We start from the raw sequence: 26,027 nt of genomic DNA, 5'->3' as shown, positions 1-26,027 counted from the left end.
AAACTATTATATTTACTAAACAATTCCAAACTATAAAGGATCAAATTACCACAAAACTTACCTCTTTACGTTTCTGAAGTAGTAACTCCAGTCTTTCATTAGCTCTCTTCCCAATCATTTTATTTCTCTCAGCTTCATATTGCCTCTGTGTATTATCTTGATGAATACTGAGGTTTAAGGCAACATTCACCAGAGCAGTCATCAGCTTCATTGCTATAAAATAAAAGACAATTACAATAGTCCCTAATGAAACGAGTTTTTTTAGGTAGAAGATCAAAAGTTAAAGCAAGTAAAGAAGAAAAAGCCTATTTAATAATCCAGCCATAATTTAAAATGGTAACTGACAGGAATAGAGTAATCTCAGTTGCAAAATAACTTTTTTCATTTAAAAGTCTTATCCAAGGAGCTTAAATATATATGTCAAATTCTGTGGAATTCTTTTAACGTCCTTCTTGTCAGTGCCATCATATGTACTGAACATTATGAACACTGCCTGCATGTCTAGAAACTCAGGTTTGATTGCTAGCACCTATATGGTAGCTCCCAGCTGTCTATAACTCCAGTTTTCTGACCTCTGTGAACATAAGGCACATAGACATGTATACTAGCAAACATTGATACATAAAATAATAAAATAAAACTATAAGAAGTCATATCTACTCTACCAGCACAAAAGACAGAAGTAAAACCAATGCCTTGCCTACATTCCCAGATTAGGTTTAATCTGTTTCTACCACTGCATCTGTGTTTCAAATGGTTCCTTTATACTTTTATTTAGGTAAATTAAATTCCTAAAATATTTACAATTATCACCTGGACTTAAGACACAAAAAAGGCTTCTGCTTCCACTGATCACCTAAGAGTGATACAATTTAAAAATTCAGAAAAAGTATTTTCAAGCATACCATAGAACTAAAAACAAAAATGATTTTAAAGAATTCTGCAGTTTCCCTTAAAATATATCTATACACATATACACAATAGTGTAATTACCTATCTAAGCACACGCTTATTTTGAAAAACTTAAAAAGTCTTCCTAAGCCAGCTATAGGTTAACAGTGATTGTTGTAGCTCTTAAACAACAATGTGAAACAAAACTACTGAAACAAATTTAAGTTAATGAGCATTTATTTATGAGCTCATTTAATAAAAGTTCAGATAAAATATTTTGACTATTCCTGTATTCCAAATTACAAGTTGGATTTTACATTTGTATGCAAATCAATGCATATTTGACTATCTGTGACAGGAAGTAAAGTATTTTCAAAATAATCGATATGAAAAAGAGTATCTAGAGGGTAAGATGTATCTAGGTTACACAAGATTACCAAATTTAGGAAGGCACCAGTTTATCTGCTTATTTGAGTACACAAACCTCTATACTTCTAAAGCAAAATGACTTGATCTCATATCCAAAAGTCTGTTATTACATAATGACCTTCTTAGTCCATATAAACAATAAAATATTCAAAATATTAAAACAAACAATAACTACAAAATGACTGATACATTCTTTCCAGGCCTTAGCAGATATAGGATAGTGGTGTGTGTTCTTTATTGTAAAGTATGCCTACATCCATACAATTAATTACTATTCAATCTAAACCAGGACTGTCCACTGACTTCCAATGTTATATGACAAATACAACATGAATCTCACTCTGTTTATTGAGAACACGGAAATGAATGATCTTAAACATAATTATTTTAGTTTTGCTTCTGTTACTAGTAGAATTCAGCCTTAAAAATGTGACATATTCTTTCAAATACTCCCTTATGTGAGAAGATTAATTCACCTTCTAAATTTAAGTGTTGTAACGGAATAATTAACGTTTCTTCACAGTATTATTCAGAAACCAAGAAATGTATTGTGTAGCTTATTTTAGGAAAAAAGTTCATCACTTCTTGTCCTTTTGTTTAAGAATAAACAATTATTAAAACAGTAGAAAGTACTTTGAAATTAATAATCTCATAGTTACATCATTTCATGTCTGTTGAATGTCATAATAAGATGACACCAATACATCTTATTTTCTTGAAATTCATTTTCTAACATATTATAAAACTTACTAGAAAATGACAGATTGATAACTTAAAAACTGTTTTTACTAGATAGTTCAAGAAACGCTTATGTGGTGCTTCCTTTTTTTATCTATGGACAAAAAACATAGTGAGCAATATTGTATGTACTAGATACAAACAAATAAAAAACAGATTAAAACTAAACAGCTGCACCAATGATTTTTAAATTCTAGTAAAGAAAAGATAGGCAAAATATATACACTACGGATGAATTACTGACTGTAAACAGCAGAAGTGTTGATACAGGAGACGTTCAAATCTTCAGTGCCTAATGGTCATTAGGAGTGTGTCAATCATGAGGTCTATTTTCTTTTGCTCCCTTTCTGGTCTAAGATTTTAGGTAGTGCCACATGTATCTCTCATAATGTGCTACTAGTGGCACAACCCTACAGAACTAATTTATCATGAACTGGAACCTATAAAATGGCAATTCCAAATAAGCCTTAACCTTTGCAATCTGATTATCTGTGGAATTTTGCCATAGTATTGGAAAGGTGAGCAACACATACAATTAATGGCAAGACTGTGAGAACTCTGCTGATAATGTATTCCCAATTACATGAGAATACTTAGAAAATAGTTTGTAAAATTATCATAGGGCAGAATAGACAGCTTAATATTATAAATAGCATTTACAGGCAATTTTGTCACAGACTAAGGACAGAATGCTGTTAGAAACATGACCATGAACGACTGTGTTGATAAGGTTCCCAATAGAAATGCAGAATCTACTGGGGACTGAATTATAAACGCCATTATGGTTTGACCATGAAAGAACTTTGCTGCATTTTTCGTATGACCTGAGACTGTATGACAGGTGAACCTTAAAATGGAATGGAGTATAGTATGTGTTTGAGAAAATTTCAAGGCACCAAAGCATTGAAGCAGAAAGGCACAGTTTTGCTGGATGATTTAGGAAAGTACACAGTGAAAGTAAGATTCCAAAAATAAGCAAAGAAAATATTGAAAAAGGCTGCAATGTGGTCAGAAAAGGATAGAGAGAGGAAAAAAAAAAAAAAAAAGTTGTTGCCAAAGATGATGAAGTTACCAGTGTCAACAAAAAGTCCAATGCTAAGACCAGGAAAATAAGATTGCCTCAGAGGATCCCAGTAATCGGCCATAGCATCAGGGCTTAGACAGAATAAATAAAAGTTGTTACCAAAACACTTGAGGGAGGAATCCTTTCGATAAGAAATTGCTCTGTGGTTTCCGACCTCTAGGACAGGTCTAAAGAACTATTTCTGCAGAAGTCAATTTATTTACTTTGTTCAGTTCACAAAGTACCTGGTAACTGATACCTATGGTTCAGGTAGGCTTAAGCAATGGCAACAATGTTCATGTAAAGCTAGTTTTGTAGGCATATGAAACACCACAACTATGGGATCATAAAGATTCCATGTAAATTTCAAAGAAAGCCTGGCAAGTTAAACAGCAATGCTGCAAGGGCCAAGTCTTTGCAAGCAGAATTGAAGATGTTTGTACACAACAAAGCAGAAGCTTCACTGGAGAACCCAAAAGCTAAAACAAACATGTTAAACTTGCCAAGTGAAGCTGCAGGAATGTACAAAAACAGCTAGACACGGAGCTTTCGAATGCAATGAATGCCTTGCTTGGTTACAGTTATTCTTTGGTCCTTCCCGTATTGCTCTTTTTGTAAATGGGAATGTTTACTCTAAGCATAATATACTGGAAGCATGCAAACTTTTCTTTTTCTTTGTTATTCAAAGTATTTCCTCCAAGTCTGACCTGACTACTGGATATCACAAGGCAAAGAATGTGGTGGTGACCTCAAGGATATGAAGCATGAACAAGCATCATCAGCAACATGACTAAGTAGCTACAGGCCTACAGGTACAGAGCTGATATCAACAGCCATCTAGGAAAGGCTAAAAGCATACAAGTGACATTCTGAAGATGATACATCATATTGCATGGTCTGCAATGTATAATTCTTAATTGCAAGGCTTTCAGAAATCCCATTTCAGGATTAATTTTTGCAGCTAATATGTGTTTTCTGTCAGTATTAAATTAATATGGTAATCCTTGGTCATTAGCCTACCCTACTGGGCAATTTATCTGCAGATCAACAAAGATCAACTCTTATAGCAATGCTATATAGACAGATGATTTCTTAGTATCTTACGGTAATCTATATAATTCCTAACATATATTAGTAATTATTGAGCAATTTACAGAGAGGGCTGCAATTAAGGCTGTGGAAGTCTTCATGTGTGAGAGCTATTTGCACTAGGATAGAAAGCAGGAATGAAACAGATTTATGATTAAGGAAAACATTCCTTTTAAGGTGGTGGTAAAACCATTATGTGATAGCTAAAGACCATACACTGGGAATGAAGAGTTTGTTGTAGGTGCAAAAATGGAAGATAAAGTACTAACTGGGATTATCTAGACAAAACTTCAATACTAATGAGACACTAGAGAGATGATTTGCCTCTTGACATACTGTGTTAACTTAGACATAAGAATTACAGTTTCTAACTTTTAATGAACCTTTGAGCTAGTGGTAGATAATGTTTCTTTAGATAACCAGTCTTAACGGGAACACATGTAAACATATCTATTATAATTCCTTACTTAACTTATGATTTGAATTTATGTTTGAACTTGTGAACTTTTGAAAAAAGAAGCATGTGATCATATATCCTGTAATACATGTACTGAGAACAAGGACAATAGTGAGTCAGGTTTTTCTTAAGATCAATAGAAAGTTAGTGCCCGCACCTTTCTTTCAAAGGTTAGAGTAGCTTTTCAAAATGTTTGTTTCTTTCTATGACTTTCTCTAGATTGCAAGGAGTCAGGGAACTCCCAGCCTTGGGGCTCAGGGCCATGAAGGACCTGTGGAAAAAGATCAAAGAACCTCTTTACTTAATACACCCCCCATGCCCTCCCCAACCAAGTTTAACAATTGAGTGTTAATTGCCAGATGCCTGAAGTTTCTGGCCTCTTTTGGCCTCAGAATAACTTAGATTCAAACCAGTAAACATTATTATATTAAGCAACCTTTACTCCCACAAAACCAGGTCATTCTCCCTACCCCTGCATACACTCACCCCCCTCTGCTGCATTCCAGAGAGAACCACTGCTTAGGGTAGGTTCCCTAAAAGCTGATGTTGATAAATAAAAAATTATTAGAAAATGGGAAATCTTGGATTTTTTTTTCTCCAACTGAATCATTTAGTTTTCCTTGATGAAATGACTGAAAAACACAACTCTAGAAAAACAAGGCTGAGACAACATTCTTCGTGTTGCATAACAAAACTGACCCTTTAGGAGACACGGTCATAATGCCCATGTCGGGTCTAGCTATGGAGATGTGAAATCCATGCATATAAGTTTCATAACTGAAAGATAGGAAAAAATGCCAAAGGAAAAACTCCAAATAAATGCTGCGTATACATGATGTCCCTTTTGCACTGCACGTCAGAAAGGGGGACCAGCAGCAGCTCAGCCCCCCTCAGTAAACTAAGGGCAAAACCCTGCAGACAGTCTCCAGTTGCAGGCCACAGTCCTTGAGGTCCTTTGTACCTGCACAAGCCTTCTGCACCTCCCCTCAGCTCATGGCTGCCCTGCTAGGACTAGAGAGGAGGGCTTTTGTATGATCTTCTCATGTAAATAAACACAATTGGGGGATGGGTGGGGCCTCTTATCTACTGGGAAATCAGTTTTCAAGTTTGAGCATAAGAAACCTTATACAATTTGCATAAACAGTTAAGAGTAAATGAAATTATTTGGAATAAATATGACAAACATTGGTAATACGTTAAATATATAAAGATTACATAGAGATAAAATCTTATGGTAGGCTTGAGAATTACAAATGGGAAAGACTTAAGTAATTCCTGTTATGTTGTAAAATCCCAATTAAAACACCAGGGAGGCAAATGATTTTCATCTTCCATGAACCCACAAAATAAATGCACCCCTAAATTGCAAACACATTACTACATAAACATAGCAGGGTGTGAATAGAGAATATTCACAACAAATTATGATTAGAAAAAGCATGGCAACTAAACCTCGAATAAGAAAAGGTATTTTACTCTGTGCAATTCAGAAACATTCAACAATATAATTTTAGTTCAGTGGAAGACAGAGAGAGTCAAACTTTGTTACAATAATGTTCAATTGAGATGTCTACTTAAAATACAAACCAGCATACTTAAGGTTAAGAACAAATAAACACTATTCTGAAAAGGAATCTTAAGTAAAATGGGTGTAATAGGATAGTATGCTTAAGTAAAAATGATTAAGAGATGAATATAGTGTGTAACTGCAAAAAATCTGCTCTAACATAATAAAAAGCTTTCCAAAAGTGTGTTTGGCTCCAACGGAAAAAAATTTCATGTAACTGGAATTTTTAGAACTGAAGAACAGTGAAGTGTATCTAATCTGGCACATGCACCAAAAAATTATCATGTTTCAGTCCAGATACAATATCAAGAATCAAACTAAGAGGTCATTCATAAGATGACCAATGGATACAGGGTTGGATTTAAACAGAGCTCATTAAAAGAGAAAAGAAAAGAGGGATAATGTGCCCTTGCAGTGAAGCATTGCAGTCAAAACAAAATTCACAATGGAGCTGTAGGATGTGATGCTGTGTTACCTGAAGCTTACTGCTAAGGATGGCCCTGCCTCATAGCAGTAAGACACTATTTAAATATGCGCATTTTGTAGGGCTAGTACAATAACCTAGCTATACTTAAATACTGTATTAAATCTGGAGTGTCTTATTCCTATCTTGGAGAGCACAATTTGAGAACTTCTGCTTCGCATATGGTCCTTAACTCTCAGCACCAAACTGTGAGTCCCTGAAGCTCATAACTTTGTAGAATTAAAATATGTGTTCTATGATGCTCTGAATGATAAATAAATAAAAGCCATAGACTCTGGCCAAAAAAAAAAAAAAACAAACAAAAAAAATCCCTTTTATATAAATGTAATAGTATACAATGAAATGTAAGATAAAAGACATAAAGACTGTCAATAGAGACACAGTTTTAGATATTTGGAAAACAGACTAAAATTCCTACTGATAAGACCATGCAAGTAAGTAACTTAGGATGCTATTGAGGTCATTTTTTCTAAGCCCTAAGAATAACTAATCTGATTGTATCTCTTCTCAATTAGGTTACAAACAAGGTCAGGGATCATTTTATTTCAAAGCTGATAAATTTATCTAGCCATAACTAACCATGAGCACATATAGTGAAAATTTTGGTTTAAAAACATAGTTATGTGAATGTTTTTCTTTTAATCCAAGGTGTGGGATATGGGGCTGCTCAGTTTTTCCACAGTCACTGTGATTATCTTGTGCTCAATGAGGGGCATGATCTTTGCCAGATGCAGAGAGTTTAATTCTTTGGAATCTGGAGAGGGTATGGATGCCAGAGAACAGAAATGGGTCAGAGGCACTTAGAAGAAGGGAAGGTGCTGCTGTCCCCACAACTCTTCATTCGCCCCGTCTGCTATTGCTGGACTTCTGTTTTGTTGGACTTCTGGATATTCTGACAATGAAGACTGGGCATGCCCCTAGGAACTGGAAGACCCTAATCAGCAGTAAGTAGCATACAAAGGTCTATGTCCCTTTTCCATTCTAATCTTTCTCTCATACCTAGTGTTGGGGGACAGGAAGGAATCAGGGTAGAAAGCCTTGGAAGGAAGGTAGAGGGTATAAGAACCCAATAAAATAATAAAACAAATAAATCAACACACATAGTCTTTTAATCAGAGGATTAAATGCTCCTGTCCATCTTATCTAGTCCCCAAGATTTGTCTTCCAATGTAAATAAAAATCATCATCTTTTACTCCATGCCTCTCACACAAACCACTCAAATGGATTACTGTCAACCCAGAATTATCAGAAAATCTTTTGTTTAAAGGAGGTGATCATATATTTAAATTTTTATACAATCAAGCGATGAAAGAAGTATTTAATGTAGAAAAATAATTACAGATGTATTACTAAGGAAGTGTTGAATATTTTATCCCTTAGAACTTGGAATTTAAAAAAAGGTTCAGTACATTCTATTTTCAATACCTAATACCTTTCCATTATTCAAATGTAACTAATAAATGGCAGTTATGGTCAGGGAAATAGATAGGCTAAGTGCAGATCTTCACCTGGTTCCTCTCATTCAAATTCAATCTCCCAGTCTTAGTCTAAGCTTTGCAGCACAGCAACTGATGCAGCTTCCCTTACTCACCCTTGCCTTGTCTCCAATGGATCACACAGATTTCCCCTCCAAACTTTCATGCCCCCACTCATTGCTTTATTCCAGCACTCATTCCTCCAGGAGGCATTTCCTGGTAATCTACAGGCCACTCCAGGCAGAGAAGCAAACAAGCTAACTGTAACTCTTCACCTCTCCTTCCCCTCCTCCAAATCCACAGTCTGAGCCTTACCTTTATAACAGACTACCTGTTGTGGCATATTCTCACTCTGTCCCCATTCCCAGGAGACAAGGGAGATCCTGGTGGAAAACCCTGCTTGCCTCGCTCATGTGGAGCCCCACAGCCTCATCCCAACCCAGTCCATTCCCAGTCATGTGTCAGCCCCCAATACCCAGAAAGTCATCTGTCCCATAAGTATAAGTGGTTACAACTATCAGAATCCCAGAAATTTCCTAAGAGGCAGCACACAGCCATCACACTCTCTGGAGAACCAGAGAGGAAAACAGGGGCCAAGAAAAAACACCCACCTAATAAAGACAAGATTAGATATCAGCACTTAGAATTAAAACCTTCCCAAACCCAGATGCCTAGATGCCGGAGAAAAATCACTGAGGCTTTGAGTACTGCAACATAACTGAAGTGCAACACAAAGACCTTAGCATACCCTTTATAAATATGACAGAGGTCCTTACAGAGAAAATTAATAAATCCCTTAAAGAAATCTAAAAAACACTAACAATGGAAGGAAATAAATAAAACAGTTCAATAAGTGAAAGTGGAAACAGAATCAATAAAGAAATGTAAACTTTAGGAACTTAAACAGGAACCTCAAAGACAAGCCTCACCAACAGAATATAAAAGATACAAGACAGAATCTCAGACACTGAATACACGATACAAAAAGTGAATACCCTGGTCAAATAAATTGTTAGATATAAAAAATCCTGGGACAAAACAACCAGAAAATCTACTTTAAATTATGACAAGACCAAATCTAAGACTCATAAGAATAAAAGGAGAAGAAACTCAGGTCAGAGGGCACAATGTTTTTTCAACAAAATTATCAAGAAAAATTCTCCAATATAAGAAGATGCTCATCAAGTTACAAGAAACATACAGAACACCAAAAAGACTGGACCAGAAAAGAAAGTCCCCTTGACACAGAATAATCAAAACACTAAACATACAGAATAAAAAAGAATCTTAAAAGCTACAAAGGAAAAAGACAAACATGTAAAGGCAGACCTATTAGAAAAACTTCTGATTTTTCAATGGAGACTCTAAAAACAGAAGGATCCTGGCAGACATTGTACAGAATCTGAGACCACATGTGTCAGAACTGAATACTATACCCAGCAAAACATTTAATCACATTACACAGAGAAAGTAAGACATCTATGACCCCAAAAAATAACGAACCAACCAAACAAAAAACACCCAACAGAAGTCACTAGAATGAAATTTTCAACCTACAAAGTTTAACCACACATCACAAGAAAATAAGAGGAATCAAGAAACACTGCTTGTTAACTCTAAACATGTATAGTCTTAATCCCTCAATAAAAAAACAGAGACAAACACAATATGAAACAAGATCCATCCTTCTTCTGCATCCAAGAAGCACACCTCAGCATCAAAGATAGTCACCTCAGAGAAAAAGGACAGAAAGAAAGGATTCTATGGGGCTGGTGAGATGGCTCAGTGGGTAAGAGCACCCGACTGCTCTTCCGAAGGTCTGGAGTTCAAATCCCAGCAACCACATGGTGGCTCATAACCATCCGTAACAAGATCTGACACCCTCTTCTGGAGTGTCTGAAGACAGCTACAGTGTACTTACATATAATGAATAAATAAATAAATAAATAAATAAATAAATAAATAAATAAATAAATAGAAAGGATTCTGTGCACATGGACAAAAAAAAACCCAAAACCAAAAAAATCTCATGAAGCCATTTTAGTATCTAACAAAATAGACTTCAATACTAATCTGAAGAAAAAAAGAGGAACACTACATACTCATCAGAAGAAAAATCCACCAAATATACACTGTAATTCTTAATATCTATACACAAAACACAAGGGTACCAAAGCTCAAGAAAATAGGGCAGCTTAAATCACATATTGATACTCAAAACACTGACAGCAGGAAACTTTAACAGCCAATTCTCACACACATAGACAGGTCATCCAGAAAAAATTATACAGAGAAATGTTAGAGCTAACTGACATTACAAACTAAATGGACTTGACAAATAATTACAGAACATTTCACCCAAACACAAAAGAATGTACTTCTTCACAACAGCTTATGGAACTATATCCAAAATTGACCACATACAAGGACATTAAGTCCCAACACATACAAGAAAATCAAATTAACACCTCATATCCCGTCTGTCCATCCTGGTCTAAAAATAGGTATCAACAACAGAAACAATAGAAAATCATGAAAACTAAATAATTTACAATGGAATGAAAAATTAATCAAGAAAGGAAAAAAAAGACTAATTACACCTGAATGAAAATGAATACATACCACACCAAAACTAACAGGACAAAATGAAGGTGTCCCTCAGAAGGAAATTCATAGCACTAAGTGCAACCATAAAAAGAAATAGGAGATATTAGTGATTTAAGAGCACACCTGAAAGCTCTAAAATGAAAAGGTGGAAAAAGAGGGGGGGAGAGAGGGAAAGGGAGAGGGAAAGAGGGGAAGAAGGAAAGACAGAAAGAAAGCGGGAAAGAAAGAAAAAACCCACACCCAAAAGGAAAAGATGGCAAGAAATATTCAAACTCAAAACAAAAATAAACATGATAGAAAATGAACAAACAAAAACAATAAATTACTGAAACAAAGAGTTGGTTCCTTGAGAAAAATCACCAAGATTGATAAGCCTTCATCCAAATTAACTAAAAGGCGGAGAGAGAATATTCAAATTACACAATTAGAGATGAAAAGGGGACATACCAACTGAGACTGAGGAAATCCAGAGAATCATAAGGATGTACTTTAAAAACCTGTATTCCACCAAACTGGGAAATCTAAAATAAATGGATAATTTTCTCAATAGACACCACTTACAAAAGTTAAATCAAGATCAAACAAACAATTTAAACAGACCTTTAACACCTAGTGATAAAGCAGTCATGAAAAGTCTCCCCAAAAAAAAGCCCAGGGCCTGGTGGTTTTTAGCATAGATTCTACCAGATTTTGCCTGAAGAGATTACTGCTAATCTCCTGAAATTATTCTATTAAATAGAAACAGAAAGAACATTGTTCAATTTGTTTTATGAGCCTATAAGTGTCTTGATACCCAAACTACAAAAGAAACCAATGAAGAAAATTTCAGACCAGTTTCTCTTACAAACATAGACTGAAAATTTCTCAATAAAAATATTTAAAAACTGAATCCAAGAATATGTCAAAAAGGTCATCCACCATGATCAAGTAGGCTTCATCCCAGAGATGCAGGTATGGTTCAATATATGTTAATCAATGAATTTACTTAGCAATGTATATAAACTGAAAAAAAAAAATAGCCACATGACCATCTCATTTGATGCAGAAAGATCTCTGGCAAAATCCAACACCCTTTTATGATTAAAAGCTCTGGAAAGATTAGGGATGCAAAAGACATAAGTCAACATAATAAATGCAGTGTATAGCAACCCTGTGACAAACAGCAATTTAAATGGAGAAAAATTCGAAGCAATTTCACTAAAATCAGGTACAAGTCAAGGTTGTCCGTACTCTCCAGTTATTCAATACAATACCTGAAGTCTTAGTTGGAGCAATAAAACAACTGAAGAACTTCAAAGGGAAGCAAATTAGAAAGGAAAAAGTTGAAGTATCTTTATCTGCAGGTAGTATGATAGTATCCAGAAGTGTTCTTAAAAAAAAAATCCATCAAGGAATTCCAACAGCTGAAACTTTGAGAAAGCAAAATAGCTAAATACAGTATTAATGCGCAAAGCCCAGGATCCCTCCTATACATAAATATCAAATGAACTAAGAAAGAAATCAGGGAAACAGCACCTTTTATAAAAGCATCAAAGTAAACAAAATATCCTGGGGTAATCCGAACCAAGCAAGTTAAAGACTTGTATGATAAAAACTTTAAGAGCCTGAAGAAAAAAAATGAAAAAGAGTATCAGAAGATGAAAAGATCTCCCATAGTCATTAGGATTAATATAGTAAAAATACACATCCTACCAAAAGTAATCTATAAGTAATCAATGCAATATTCATCAAAATTATAAGACAATCCTTCACAGAACTTGAAACGACAACTTGAAGTTTTATAATGAGAGCATGAAAAACCCTGCTTGATAAAAAATCTCAATAATAAAAGAACTTCTTGAAGGTAATTAAGTATGAGGTTCAGATAAAGCAGAATTCTCAATAGAAGAAATTCAAGTGGATAAGAAACACTTGAACAGGGGCTGGTGAGATGGCTCAGTGGGTAAGAGCACCCGATTGCTCTTCCGAAGGTCCTGAGTTCAAGTCCCAGCAACCACATGGTTGCTCACAACCATCCGGAATAAGACCTGACTCCCTCTTCTGGAGTGTCTGAAGACAGCTACAGTGTACTTACATATAATAAAATAATTAAATTTTTAAAAAATTTAAAAAAAAAAAAGAAAAAGAAAACACTTGAACAAATTCCAACATTCCTAGTCATAAGGGAATGCAAATCACAAATATTTGAGATTTCATCTTAAACCCATAAGAATGGCTAAGATTAAAAACAAACAAACAAACAAAGAAACAAACAAACAAGTGACAGCATATTCTTGCGAGGATGTGAAGTAAGGTAAACACTCAAACATTGCTAGAACTGTAACTTGTGCAACCATAGTGAAAATTCGTGTGGTCCTTCCTCAGAAAGATTAAAACAATGTACCTCAAGAGCCAGCTACCACACTTTTGGACATACCCAAAGGATGCTTCAGTCTACAATGAAGACACTTGCTCAACAATGTCCATTGTACCTCTATTCTTAATAGCCAGAAGTTAGAAACAACCTATATGTTTATCAACAGAAGAATGAATGAAGAAGATGTGGTACAAATATACATATCAGGAAAATGGATGGAATTAGAAAAAGATCATCCTAAGTGAAGTAACAGAGATTAAAAATAAAAACATAATGGGTGAATAATGTGGTTATATGTGGATAACTGTTAAGTCAATGATAACCAAGCTATAATCCACAGAACAATGGAGGTGGGGCTAGGATGGGAGGACAGATAGGCCCCCTAAGAAAGGGGAACAGAATGGACAGTTATGCATAGGTGGGGAGAATCAAGTGGAAACAGGGAGAGAAGAAGGACACAAGGGAGAGAATGCAGGGAGAGACAGTTAACATTCAGAGCCATTTGAGGTGTAACATAAAAACCTTAGGGAATAAACACTTTCTATATTATTGACATATATAAAGGAAAAGTAAGTGAAATCACCAAATAAAGAGGAAGACAGAGACCCAATAAGCCATCTCTTGTCCAAATAAAGCTTCCACTATGAGGTCTGGGTTACATCTAATTGAGCTGTTGCTGATAATAACTATATAACTCAATGAATGAGAAGTTGAGCTGGTGCCTACATAGAGCCTTTATCAATAAAAGCTAGTGTCTTTGATACAGGGTAGTATGCTGAATGCTACCAAATCAGAAATGTAAACAGCAACCGAGTCACAGTCCCTCTGATCCACAGTGGTTTCTTACCTAAAAGATAAGCATAAAGCTTCCTGAAGTAACCAACCAAGATTTGATTTTATCTAAGGCCCACTCCACAAGATGGAACCCATACTTAACACTGGTGGGGTGTCAAAGAACCTCGGAATTGATAGCCCAGCAACTTAGGGCAAAACCAAATAATTCTGTTCTGAAAAAACTACGTAACAATAAAAATCCCAATGGCATTCTGCAATGTGATAGCTCAGTGTCTTGCTCAGCCATCATCAGGGAAGCTTCCTTTTACAGCAAATGGGAGTGAATACAGAGACCCACAGCCAGACACTATGCAGAGTGTGAGAGATTGTGCAAGACAGTTTTATGTCAAGTTGATACAAGCCAACATTATCTGAAAGAAGAGGACCTCAATTAAAACCGAGCCAAAGACAACTCCATAGGGCATTTTCTTAATTAAAGATTGATGAGGGAAGGCCCCTTTCCTTTAATCTAGCAAACAGCCATTTCCAGTTTTTATTCTTAAGGCTGTCAAATAGCAAGCAGGAAAACTATTGCATATTTTATTCTATCAAATGAAAACAGTCAGGCAGATAAATTCTAAAAAATTTTTACTTTTGTTAAAGCACTAACTAAATTAACCTTATAGGGGAAAAAAAAGGCTGATTAAAAAAAAGTAAAATTTAGCAAACTCAACTGGAACAAAGAAGACTTGGTTACTTACCAGCAAGGGTACTTGTATGCCTAAAAGCTCTGACCTGGGAGTCTGACAAACCAGTCAAAAGGGAAATTACGGTGTCCATCATATATTCATCATAAATTATGCTATATTGACACTGTCGAATCAGGACTCCAATAAATTCACAAAAATTGGAACGAAATTTTTTCCACTGAGGACCAGGCATGGTAAGGGGGTAGTCACCACTGTCCTAGAATATGTAAAAAGAACTTATTAAGTATCACAAGATAGCAGTTAGGTCAGAATTTTATATACAAAGAAATATTTTATTCTAAATATACAATGAATTCTTTGTGTACATTAATAGTGTTAATTTTTTTCTTTAAACATCCACAAATAACATTTACAGTGCTAAAAAACTATCAGACTGAAATCAATGGTTACTTGCTTTTTCTAAGATTCTTAATAAAATAACAGTACTAAAATATGTTTGTATTTTTTAAAAGATTTATTTGATTTATATGAGTACACTGTAGCTGTGTTCAGACACATCAGAAGAGAGCATTGGGTCCCATTACAGATGGTTGTGAGCCACCATGTGGTTGTTGGGAATTGAACTAGGAATGGAAGAACAGTCAGTGCTCTTTACCACTGAGCCATCTCTCCAGCCCATGTTTATATTTTTATGAAGATGATTTGAAGTAGACAGAAAAGTAATGAAGTTTAGATTAAAAGGAGTATTTACTATTCTACTGAATATAATAATAATAATAATAATAATAATAATAATAATAATAATAATAATATAGTAACTGAGATACATCTATCATCAAATCACTCTTAACATTTATTTTTTATTCTCTTACAGAACAGACAGACAGACAGACCCAAAACAAGCATGCCATGGTGTACACGTGGAAGACAAAAGCAACTGTGAGTGTTGCCTATCTCATTCCATCACGTGGTCACTACATCTGAACACATGTCAGCAGGCTTGGTAGCAAGTTTAAATCATCTTATCAAATCAGTATACCATTTCTCGGCATTGCGAAGATTTTAAAAACAAGCATTTCACAAAAAAGTCTAAAATTGGCCTTTTACATGACAACTCCCTTCTTCAAATTTTACAATAAACTTGACAGTAATTCTAATTAATAGCTTCTTTAAAAGAAAAACACAGAATAGGATCTTAGTAAATTGTTTGACTTTATTTAATTCACAAAATTAATAGCTGATCCTAATACCAAGTGCCTTTTCTCTCCAGCTTGAAACATTTAAGAAAATACACCCAAGGACAGTTGGATATGGGTGGTATAATCCATCGGATACCAGTCTCGATAATGGAGGTAGAACCAGAAGGATTTGGAGTTTGAGAACAGTCTGAAATACATGGGGGAGGGGGGAGAGTTTCCTATTGCAAAAACTGAGAGGGAAAACAGGAGAGGAGAGAGGAACTAAAATTAAACTGAAAAGGCAGCAATGCAGGGGCAACTAGCTAAGATAGACAAGAAGAAATCAATGTCAATTTGGTAACTGTTATTATGGGAAATTAAGGAGAGTCTGCACTCACTCAAAACCATTTCCAACAAAGAAGCCTATGGACAAGGCAGGGAAACAAAAGAACTCTTACTTTTGGCAAAACAAGCCAGCAAGTGTGTGATCTTCAACTGGAACAAAAAAGAAAGCAAGGAACCCAGCTTGTTTGTTCTGATTGTTCATAAATCAGAAGCCTTGATCTGATGGACACCAGAGTGGGGAGCAGCAAAGGGCTAAAAACCAGGGATGAAATAAAGACCCATTACAACTTAGACAAGAGAAAAAGAACTTGCATACTAGGGTAGGAGAGAATAAGAAAAATATTGCCTTGGACTTTGCATCTTATATTGGTATCAACCAAAAGACTGTTAGCTTGAAGATGAACAGGAAGCAAAGGACTGGCTGTTATAAAAAGGTAGAAGAGGCAGTTGAAAGGATCCTTAAGTAACCTTAGCCATACATGGACATCATTAAGAGACAGGCAAGACCATGAATATGTTCTCATCATCAATACCAGGAAGTAAGCAACACCATTTTGGCAACTTGGAGGAGACAAGGTAAAAAAGTGATTTCTTCTGTGGCCCGAGAATACAGAGATAGCAGAAGTCTCTTAAGGTGTGTCATAAGTAATGGAATCAGTCACAGATAAATGTACCTACTATACCTATCATGAAAAAATCTCTATATATAGCAAAAGAAAGAAGTCATTGCAGGAAATCACAATTGGACACACCAACAGATAATGGAGGCTGCAATACCAATGGATATATTTGCAACACAGCTTCAACATCAGTAGCAACTCAGAGAACATCACAGAAGAGGGGGCAGAAAGTTAGCTTTGATAACTATTCTTGGTTGTCACTCTGACAATAATTGGAAATAATAAAAACTTAAGCAGAGGGTACAATTAAGAGAGATTTTTTTTTCTTAATTAAATCATTTGAAGAGGGAAGACAGACTTTAAATCTGGATATTTTGAGGTGAAAGATCTACCTTAAATATGGGTCACACACATCTGCTGGCAGACTATATCAAGGACATAAAAGAAGAATGCCTGCTCGCTCTTGTTATCACTGGCCAGCCCATTTCTTCAAAGGCATTAGAGCCTACTCCATCAGGATTCTGCTACATATTAAAGACGAACTGAGACATGGACTAAACTGGACTCTTGGACCTTCCATTGTAGACAACAATTTTTGGACTACCTGGATTACAGCCTAGAAACAATTCTAATGAATCCCTGTTTTTTGTTTTTTTTTATTTATTTATTTATTTATTTAGATAGATAGCTAGATAGATAGATAAGACAGATAGCCATTCTGCCAATTCTGTTTGCCTAGAGAACTCTAATACAATCAGAAAACCTAGAATTCTGATCTAAAACTGTCTCTCTTAGAAATGGCTGCATAAACAAGTTTGGGACAATAACAATAGACATTCTAACACAAATAACACAGAAGCAGAAGAATCTAGGGTCCCGTCTTGAGACAAAGAATTACATGGAACCAACAACTGCTGAGTGAGGAAGAATTACCTTAATCCCCAGAGATTATTAGTGCCCTAATTGGTTAGCCAATACAAAGTACTCAGGCCTAAAGTAATATACACACAAATAAGAAAAATGGGCTCAGTAAGTTATATATTTGTGTATAACGCCCCCCAAACACATATACACATACACACACATACAAATGTGCAACAAAGTTCCAATCTGAGAAGAGTGAACTTGAGAGGGGTTGTATAGAGAAAAAGGGGAAATCATGTAATTATATTTTAAATAAAAATATAGTTAGAAATAAAAAAAGGAAAACTCCATAATAACTCAAACACAGAAACAGAAAAGTCCATCATTAAAGTTATTTGAAATCATGATTCACTAAAAGCAATGAGAGTAACAGAAGAATGTAAGTCTCATTCATCTTCTGAATAGACAGAAAACCAAAGTCTTTAACCTTTTAGTTTTTGTAAAACATGCAAATATTATCATCCAGAAAATTGTTTTTTGAAAAGTAATGTATTTCAAAGATTTCTTAACTTTTGATTTTGGAATACTCATTTTATATGGGATGTCTGAATTAAACCCTTCCACTCAAATTCCAGGAACTATGTGGACAAGGAGACAAAAAGAATTTAAAAGCCAGAGGGGACTGATAACATCAAAAAGAACTGTCTTTCAATTTAACAGGACTGATGTACATATAAACTCACAGGGATCGTGAGAATACACAGGGTCTGCATATGTTCAAACAAATGGGGTCCCATTGCTCAGAAGAGATGGAGATATGGGCTCCCATCCATTACTAAGAAACTATCTCTAAATGACATTTTCTTGTACAGGAAAAAAACTGTTTTCTCCATTTAAGTCTCACTTTGTTTATTAGTCACACTTAAGAGTAGGCCCCATGCCAAACAGTAAATGGACACCACAAAATAAATTAAATGGTATTTTTTGTAGTCATTTTGTCTGAAGTTGCTTTGTTTAAGCTTTATTTTATTCATTTTTATGTTAATGGTTTTCTGCTTCTATGTTTTTTCAATTTTATAATTTTATGAGTTTAGTGTGTATTTCTGTATTTGTCTTTCTATCTGTTTTTTGTATTTTTTTAAATACTGGTTTGTTTATTTATTTGTTTACCTGTTTGTTTTTTTTAAAGAGAAAGAGAGGGTGTGAAGCAGAGTGGATGGGAAGGTAGAAAAAAATTGACGGAAGGGACCATAATTAGAATATATTCTATAAAAAATTACTTTCAGTAAAATACATATTAATAAAAAGAACTGCTAACATGTTCAATGATAAAAGAAAATTCTTAGCATGCAAATGAATTACAAAGAGATTCCTTAATATTTTCTTGAACATACATCACTTGTGCATATAATGATTTTAGAAAGTGTAGTGTTATTGATGGGCAATGAAGTACTGAAAGCTACTTTATTAAGAACGAATCTTTAAAAAAAAAAACTATAAACAAACCCAAAATGCTAATGAATGGAAGATAACAAAATGGAAAATATAAAAGACTCCAAAAAAATCCACCCTTACCTATATTGAGGAAAGTCTTATAACATTTCGAAAAAGAGATATATTTGATAAACATAGGAAAATCATATTAGATAAAAGATAAAGTATATATTTTACAAACTATCTGATAGAAATATGCAGGCAACGTAATATATAGTTAATCAAATGAGGAAAAGTCAAAGAACAAATCATCCTTGAACAAGTTCAAAAATATAGGAGGAAAAATTGGTGTGCAGTAAAATATAGTATACTGTGTATAAGATACGTAATTTGTACATATGATTCACTACCCATCATACACTAGTGCCTGTTGGTAGTTTTTATAAGGGAAAGTCAAGACCTTCAAAAAAGCAAAGAGCTTGTTTACAATTCCAAAACTATGAGGCACCGCCTCTGAGATTGTGAAATTCAATCAGCTTCAATAAAATTTTTTCATGGAACTCATGAGACAATACTGTTGCCTACTAAGTATCCTTCCAAAAGAGGCTATCAAGTAACAGGTATCAATTGAGAAAATTAATAGACAAGCTGATTTCCTACCTTGTAAATGAATCTTCATGATGAAAAAGGAAAAAGGATGGAAGGAAAGAAGGATCGCTGCCACCTTTCAAGAGTCAGTAACAAAACATGAATGATTTAAAGTCCCAGAATATGGCGCAATAGGTAAACCTACATGCCGTGCAAGCCTGACTGCCTGTAAAAGGAGAGCACTGAACCTAACACAAGTGTGCTAGAGCACATGTGCTGTTTCATCCAACCATTTCCGCACCTCAATACAAAAAGGCACTGCAAAGAACGAGCTCCTAAACCCCTGATGGCTTGGGTTTTAAACTCTACTAATTTTATAGGCAACAAAATATACTTTGATGATTTCATAATGTTGTACAATAGAAGTAAACTACAACTACAGGAAAGCGATTCAATCAAAAATGTAAATACCTGTGGCCCAAGTCTTAAAATGCATACCTATAACCCCAGAACCAAGGAATCTGAGGCAGAATTGAGTGCTGAGGTTAGCTATCTAAGTTGTTCTAAACTAGCCTGTGGTACATAATGAGAACATTTGATTGACTGATAAGTAAATAAACAAGCAAGCAACCAGATAAATGATTTGTTTGTTTAAACAAATAAATAAGTAAATTAGTAGATGAATAGATAGGTAGAACAAAGAAAGAGGCAAGCCAAAACAAACTGGTCACCACTCTAAAGAAACCCTACAATGTACAGATATTTAGGTACAGATATTTAGGTGTATTAGGTAGTCTTTTAACATTATATTGCCAGCTTTTGTGATTATGAACTCACAAAAAGTTGAGGGATACCTGTATGAAAAAAGGTTCAGGCATTCACTAGTGATTATGGAGTGGGTCCCTGCCAAACAATGAGGAAATAATGAGACTAAAATTATTACTTCACTGAGAGGTCTACAGATACTTTTTTCAAGATCATACACTACACATAGTCATGTCCCTGCACTATGCCTAGTACTCACTGCCCAGCAAACACGCTCTCAGCACTGTACTGACTCTTAGCACACAAAACTGAGCAAAACAACACCTTTTTTTCAAAGAATTTCTAATTTAAATAAAGAGATGAGGACAACCATAAATGAGTTAGTAAATAACAGAACATTACAAGGGATTGTAGTATTTAAAAGAGATTATCAAGTCTCTGAAGGCAGAACTGGGAACAATATGGATAATTTTTCAGAGAACAACAAAGTTAGGAAAAGCCTATAAACAAAGGCATAAACATAGGATAGTGACACTGTTTTAGGCTGCATAAGCTAAAACAGAAAGTACTAAAATAACCAGAAGAAAGCAAGCAAACAAACAACCCAGTTAATCACAAAATAGTTCAAAAAAGTCAAACTTCAGAGTTTGAAGAAATAAATATTTTAAACAGAAGCAATATTTAGTTCTCTTTTCTTTTCTTTCAGACCTAGAGACTAAAAGATAGGACTCATGTATGCTAAGCAATCTATCTACCATAAGTTATATTCTCAACACAAAAAGACAAAAATGTATGACTGTAATACAAAGAAAGTAGACAGGTTAAAAAGAAAAAGATCAAGGCACGGGACTTCTAGCATTACTAAATTCAAAGCAAAAACAGAAGGAAAACAGAATGACTTTAAGTAACACTAGTGCTGAAAAAAATAATAATTTTTGTTGAAGTAATAAAATTATTAATATAAGATACAATCAAACAACAAAAGAACCAATCTGATGTCAGTATAATTGACTGGACAAGTTTATCTCTGATAGAAGACAAAGAAGTAACTTTGCCCGTAAAAAGGAAAATTTGTGGGTTTTGTTTTTTGAGAAATGGTCTCATTATATATTAAGACCATATAAATGGTCTTATTATTTTTTTGAGGTTTTAAATGATTTTTTATTAGATATTTTCTTTATTATATCCAAGGGTACCTGGATGGCCAAGAACTCTCTTTTTAGACTAGAATGATCATGAATTCATGAAAATCAGCCTATCTCTACTTCCCAAGAGCTGAAACTAAAGATCTGTGTCATGATGCCCCCAAACAGCAAATTTTATGTTAGGAATGTCTCAGGCTGCAACATATAAAGAGATGGTCACATATTATGTATGGTCAAAACAATTTATGTAGAAAATCCAATTTTTGGACCTTAGGCCATACTGGAAACAATATTCCAAAGCATACTGATTTATGTGGAAATTAAATCCAGTAATTAAGAGAATAGCTCAGCTGATAGAATGCATGGCCATCAAGCACATAGACCTGATTTCCCCCCGAAACACAAATGGAAACAGCTGGGGATGGTAATACATGCTTGTAATCTCACATCTTGGGCACTAGAAAGGCAAATCACTGAGGCTACAACCTGGATTCCATGATAAGGCATCTCTAAAATAAAAAAAGCCAACATAATTTAAAGATTAAAAGCTTAAAATGAACATTGGGGCAGAAAATCTTTTTTTTTTAAGCTATGTGCTAGTTGTCTAATGATTCCTATTGTAATAAATAATTTCATTTATCTTTGAATTCCTTTCATTTTATACTTGTATCTGTATAGTATTAATAACTTAGCTTTCTAATTTATTTTCCTTCTCTTAAACCAGTAGCTGTCAAATTTCATTATATATTAGAGTCATCAGGACTATGGCTGGGATATTTTACACACACATCATAAACTTTTCAAATCAATTAAAATGTCTAGAGCAGTGGTTCTCAACCTTCTCAATGTTGTAACCATTTAATGCGGTTTCTAAAGTTGTGGTGACCCCCAACCATAAAACGATTTCTTTCTCCTTTAAAACCCTAATTGTTTTCTACTATTATATATCATAATGTAAATATTTCATATGCAACCTCCAAATGGGTCACAGCCTACAGGTTGAAAACTACAGATCTAAAATATCTGGGTGATACCTCAGCATTCATAATTTTTAATAATTAGGTGATACTAATGATTGCAAAGTATAGCAGCTCCATTCAAAAATTCACAGATTGGCTTATATGTTACTATACTAAAAATTGAAACAAACCTGTGCTTTCAATCAACTGTGTTATAAAAGTATGGCACTGTCAAGGCAGTCTAGAAGCTGAAGAATAAATCCATCAGCTAGCATATTAATTATGGTTTTATCTTCTTTAACCACATTTAAATTCTTGAATAAAGTAGAAATAATTCTTAATGTAACAAAATTTAATCTAGAGAAATGTTTTCAAAATTGTAAAGTTTTTTAGCTTTTAAGTTAAATTAGAACAAAGTCCTTATATTGCATCACAAAACAAAAAGAAATTGAGAAGGTCCTTGAAATCCAAGTTACTAATATCTACTACAGGTTGATTGCCTCCAAACTGGCTTATAAAGTGGAAGCTTCATGGAGTTCTTGGGTCATCACTGTGAGTACACTCAAAGGGAGTATAGAAGTCCCCTCTCTTGTCTTGTTCCGTGGCCACAAGTTGTTTTGCCAAAGACCTGTTGTCTTGATAAACTGATTCAACACAAAACTAAATTGATCAGGTCATTAGATAATGGTATAGTAACTACACAACTATCACATAAAATATAACTTTCCTCTTCATGATTTAAACAGATATTAGTCTTAGAAATGTGAACAATACAGTGTTTCACATAAAAAAAATATATAGATATTCACACCAAATGGAAAAAAATAAAGTATAAACAATGTCATCTACGTTGAAACTAGTTTTTAGGAAACTGAAGATATAGAAATGCCTGAATAACAACTCAACTAATTCCTGTGGAATATGACTAATCAAACTAAAAGATGATGCCAGATATTTCTTTAATTGAGAACATGCACTTTAGTGCAAAGAGCAAGAGAAAATGTGAATATCTGATGAACATCAATTAAGTTTTAAATATTTGACATATTTGTATTACTTTATTCAAATGGAAAATGATACTAGAAAGATACAACTAATCATTAAAAAAAAAAACTAGAAAAGGCTAACTAATCCTGTCAATGCTTAAAAAAATTTCTTCTGAAATGATACATTAAAAGAAATAGTGATGGATTTAATAGAACTGGATGAATTAACTTTATCATAAATACAATATACAAATTAACTGTGTTCCTGAATATTGTAATATGGCATTTGGGACTAGGACTTTTGATTAGTTTCTGAAGAATAACAATAGAAACATGTATTCTAAATGGAAATTGGAGCATTTAAGCAGTATGTTCCCAGTAGAACTGTACTAGCTGGTTTTGTGTGTCAACTTGACTCAAGCTGGCGTTATCACAGAAAAAGGATCCTCCCTTGAGGAAATGCCTCCATGAGATCCAGGTATAAGATATTTTCTTAATTAGTGATCAAGGGTGGGTAGGCCCATTGTGGGTGACGCTACTCCTGGGCTAGTATTCCTGGGTTCTAAAAGAAAGCAAGTCAGGGGAAGCAAGCCAGTAAGTGACATCCCTGCATGGCCTCTTCCTCAGCTCCTGCTTCCTGAGCTGCTTGAGTTCCAGTATTGACTTCTTTTGGTGATGAACAGCAATGTGGAAGTGGAAGCTGAATAAACCCTTCCTACCCCTACATGCTTCTTCGTCATAAGGTTTTGTGCAAGAATAGACACACTGACTAAGTAAGAAAAGAACCATACACACAAGAGTGTGGGAGTCTAGAAAGTACAGAGATGCTGTACCACCTAGCTTTGGGAAATTCTTGATTAAATACAGTTAAGCAAAATTTTCTTCATTAGAATTACTAACAATCTTAGAAAACATGTTTAAATATCTGTAAGACAGGTTTATAAGCAACACTGCTCAAATTATCCAACTTCTGAACCATTTTACCTCTAAAGCATTTAATGAAAGTAGTATTTCAATGCTGGAAACCAAAATAAAGAATTGGAGATTGCCAGGATTAATGCATTATGTCAACTTTAACTCATACCATTATGAACTAAATATCTGAAACAATGAACATATCTAATTATGATTTAAAAGATATGTAATCAATTTGTACAGGTATTAGAATGTTACATATACCTCATCAAATTCTTCAGTCATTTTTCTGATTATTTCTGCGTTCTGCATATTTCGAAACATCTCTATTCTGACGGTACCTGTAGAAAAACAGTTTTAAAGTTAGTCTTTACCTTATACTAAACAATAAATCTAACCATATCACTGTTTAAAAGTTATGTAAAACTAGTTAGGTTTCCTGCTCATCTCAAATTTCTCCATTAATACTTTTTTAAAAAGAATTATTTTATGTATATGGGTGTTTTATCTATATGTATGTTTCTGGCATCATATGTGTGCATGGTGTCTGCAAATACAAAAACAGGTATTAGATACCTTTGGACAAGAATTATAGATTACTATACACCACCACATGGACACTAGAAGCCAAACACAGGCATTCTGGAAGAGCAGCCAATGCTATTAAACATTAAGCCATTTTCTACTGCCTCACATACTTTTTAAATCGTCTACTTTAAAAGAAAGCTTTCTTTATAAACATAACACCTTGCAATGAAATGTTTTTCTAAAAGCCAATTTATTAAGTTCTTTAGTGATGAAAGAAAAAGTTAACTTTTTACTTTGCTAGCTCTTTTGTACTTCTTAATGGCTTAATTTTATCCAAACATGGTTATATAATTTATTAATATACTAACATGCAATTTTTGTTAATTTTGAAAAATGTGTACTTTGCAAAAATCAACATAATTTAGGCTGGGTTACACTGATCAGTGATAGAAAATTTACGCATCACAGCATACATATGGCCATGGTACATTCGCTAGTATGGCATCCAACTCCCTTCCTCTCAAGAAAAAAAAGAAAAGTAATTTAGACATAGGGAATAGTGATAAAATTCTTCTCTAGTATGCATCAAGAACCCTCAGTTTGAGCTCTAGCACTGCATAAACTAGGCACAGAGGCACATGCCTATAATCCTAGCACTTAGAAGGTAAGCTAAGAAATAACATGTTCAAGATCATTCTTGGATACACAGCATGTTCTAGGCCAACCTGGACTACTTAAGATGTCATCTGTAAATTCTAACACAAGACAAAAACCAACATAATCTAAAGATGTTAAAAGCTTAATATGAACATTGGAACAGATAATCTTTTTTTAAAATTAAAATGAATGCAACATATTTGAAAATTTTGTTGTTTTGTTTTTGGGCTCAGGAGGTGGCTCAGTGGAAAGGGAAGCAATTGCCAAGCTTGATCCGAGTTTCAACCCCTAGACGCACATGATAGGTAGAAAGAAAGAAAGAAAGAAAGAAAGAAAGAAAGAAAGAAAGAAAGAAAGAAAGAGAGAGAGAGAGAGAGAGAGAGAGAGAGAGAGAGAGAGAGA

The 26,027-nt window shown here is 34.4% G+C and overlaps 1 protein-coding gene across 9 annotated transcripts in view; it reads right to left on the bottom strand.

Annotated features, from left to right (window-relative positions):
• The window catches only part of Stag1 (stromal antigen 1), a 305,967-nt gene that overhangs the window by 143,936 nt on the left and 136,004 nt on the right, over positions 1-26,027 (bottom strand). For 8 of the 9 annotated variants that reach the window (XM_021207927.1, XM_029543705.1, XM_029543700.1 and 5 more), the window contains 3 exons: positions 24,705-24,781; positions 14,693-14,897; positions 62-213 (listed from right to left, as the gene is read on the bottom strand). In XM_021207927.1, the coding sequence (XP_021063586.1) occupies positions 62-213; positions 14,693-14,897; positions 24,705-24,781 (434 nt within the window). Of the gene's footprint in view, positions 1-61; positions 214-4,824; positions 4,919-14,692; positions 14,898-24,704; positions 24,782-26,027 lie in introns of those variants that run through there. The other variant, XM_029543706.1, reaches the window with a different exon arrangement.

Source organism: Mus pahari, chromosome 10 (genome assembly GCF_900095145.1).
Source record: "Mus pahari chromosome 10, PAHARI_EIJ_v1.1, whole genome shotgun sequence".
NCBI lineage: Eukaryota > Metazoa > Chordata > Mammalia > Rodentia > Muridae > Mus > Mus pahari.
The sequence above is the reverse complement of the archived record's forward strand: the minus strand, read 5'-3'. Positions and strand labels throughout refer to the sequence as shown.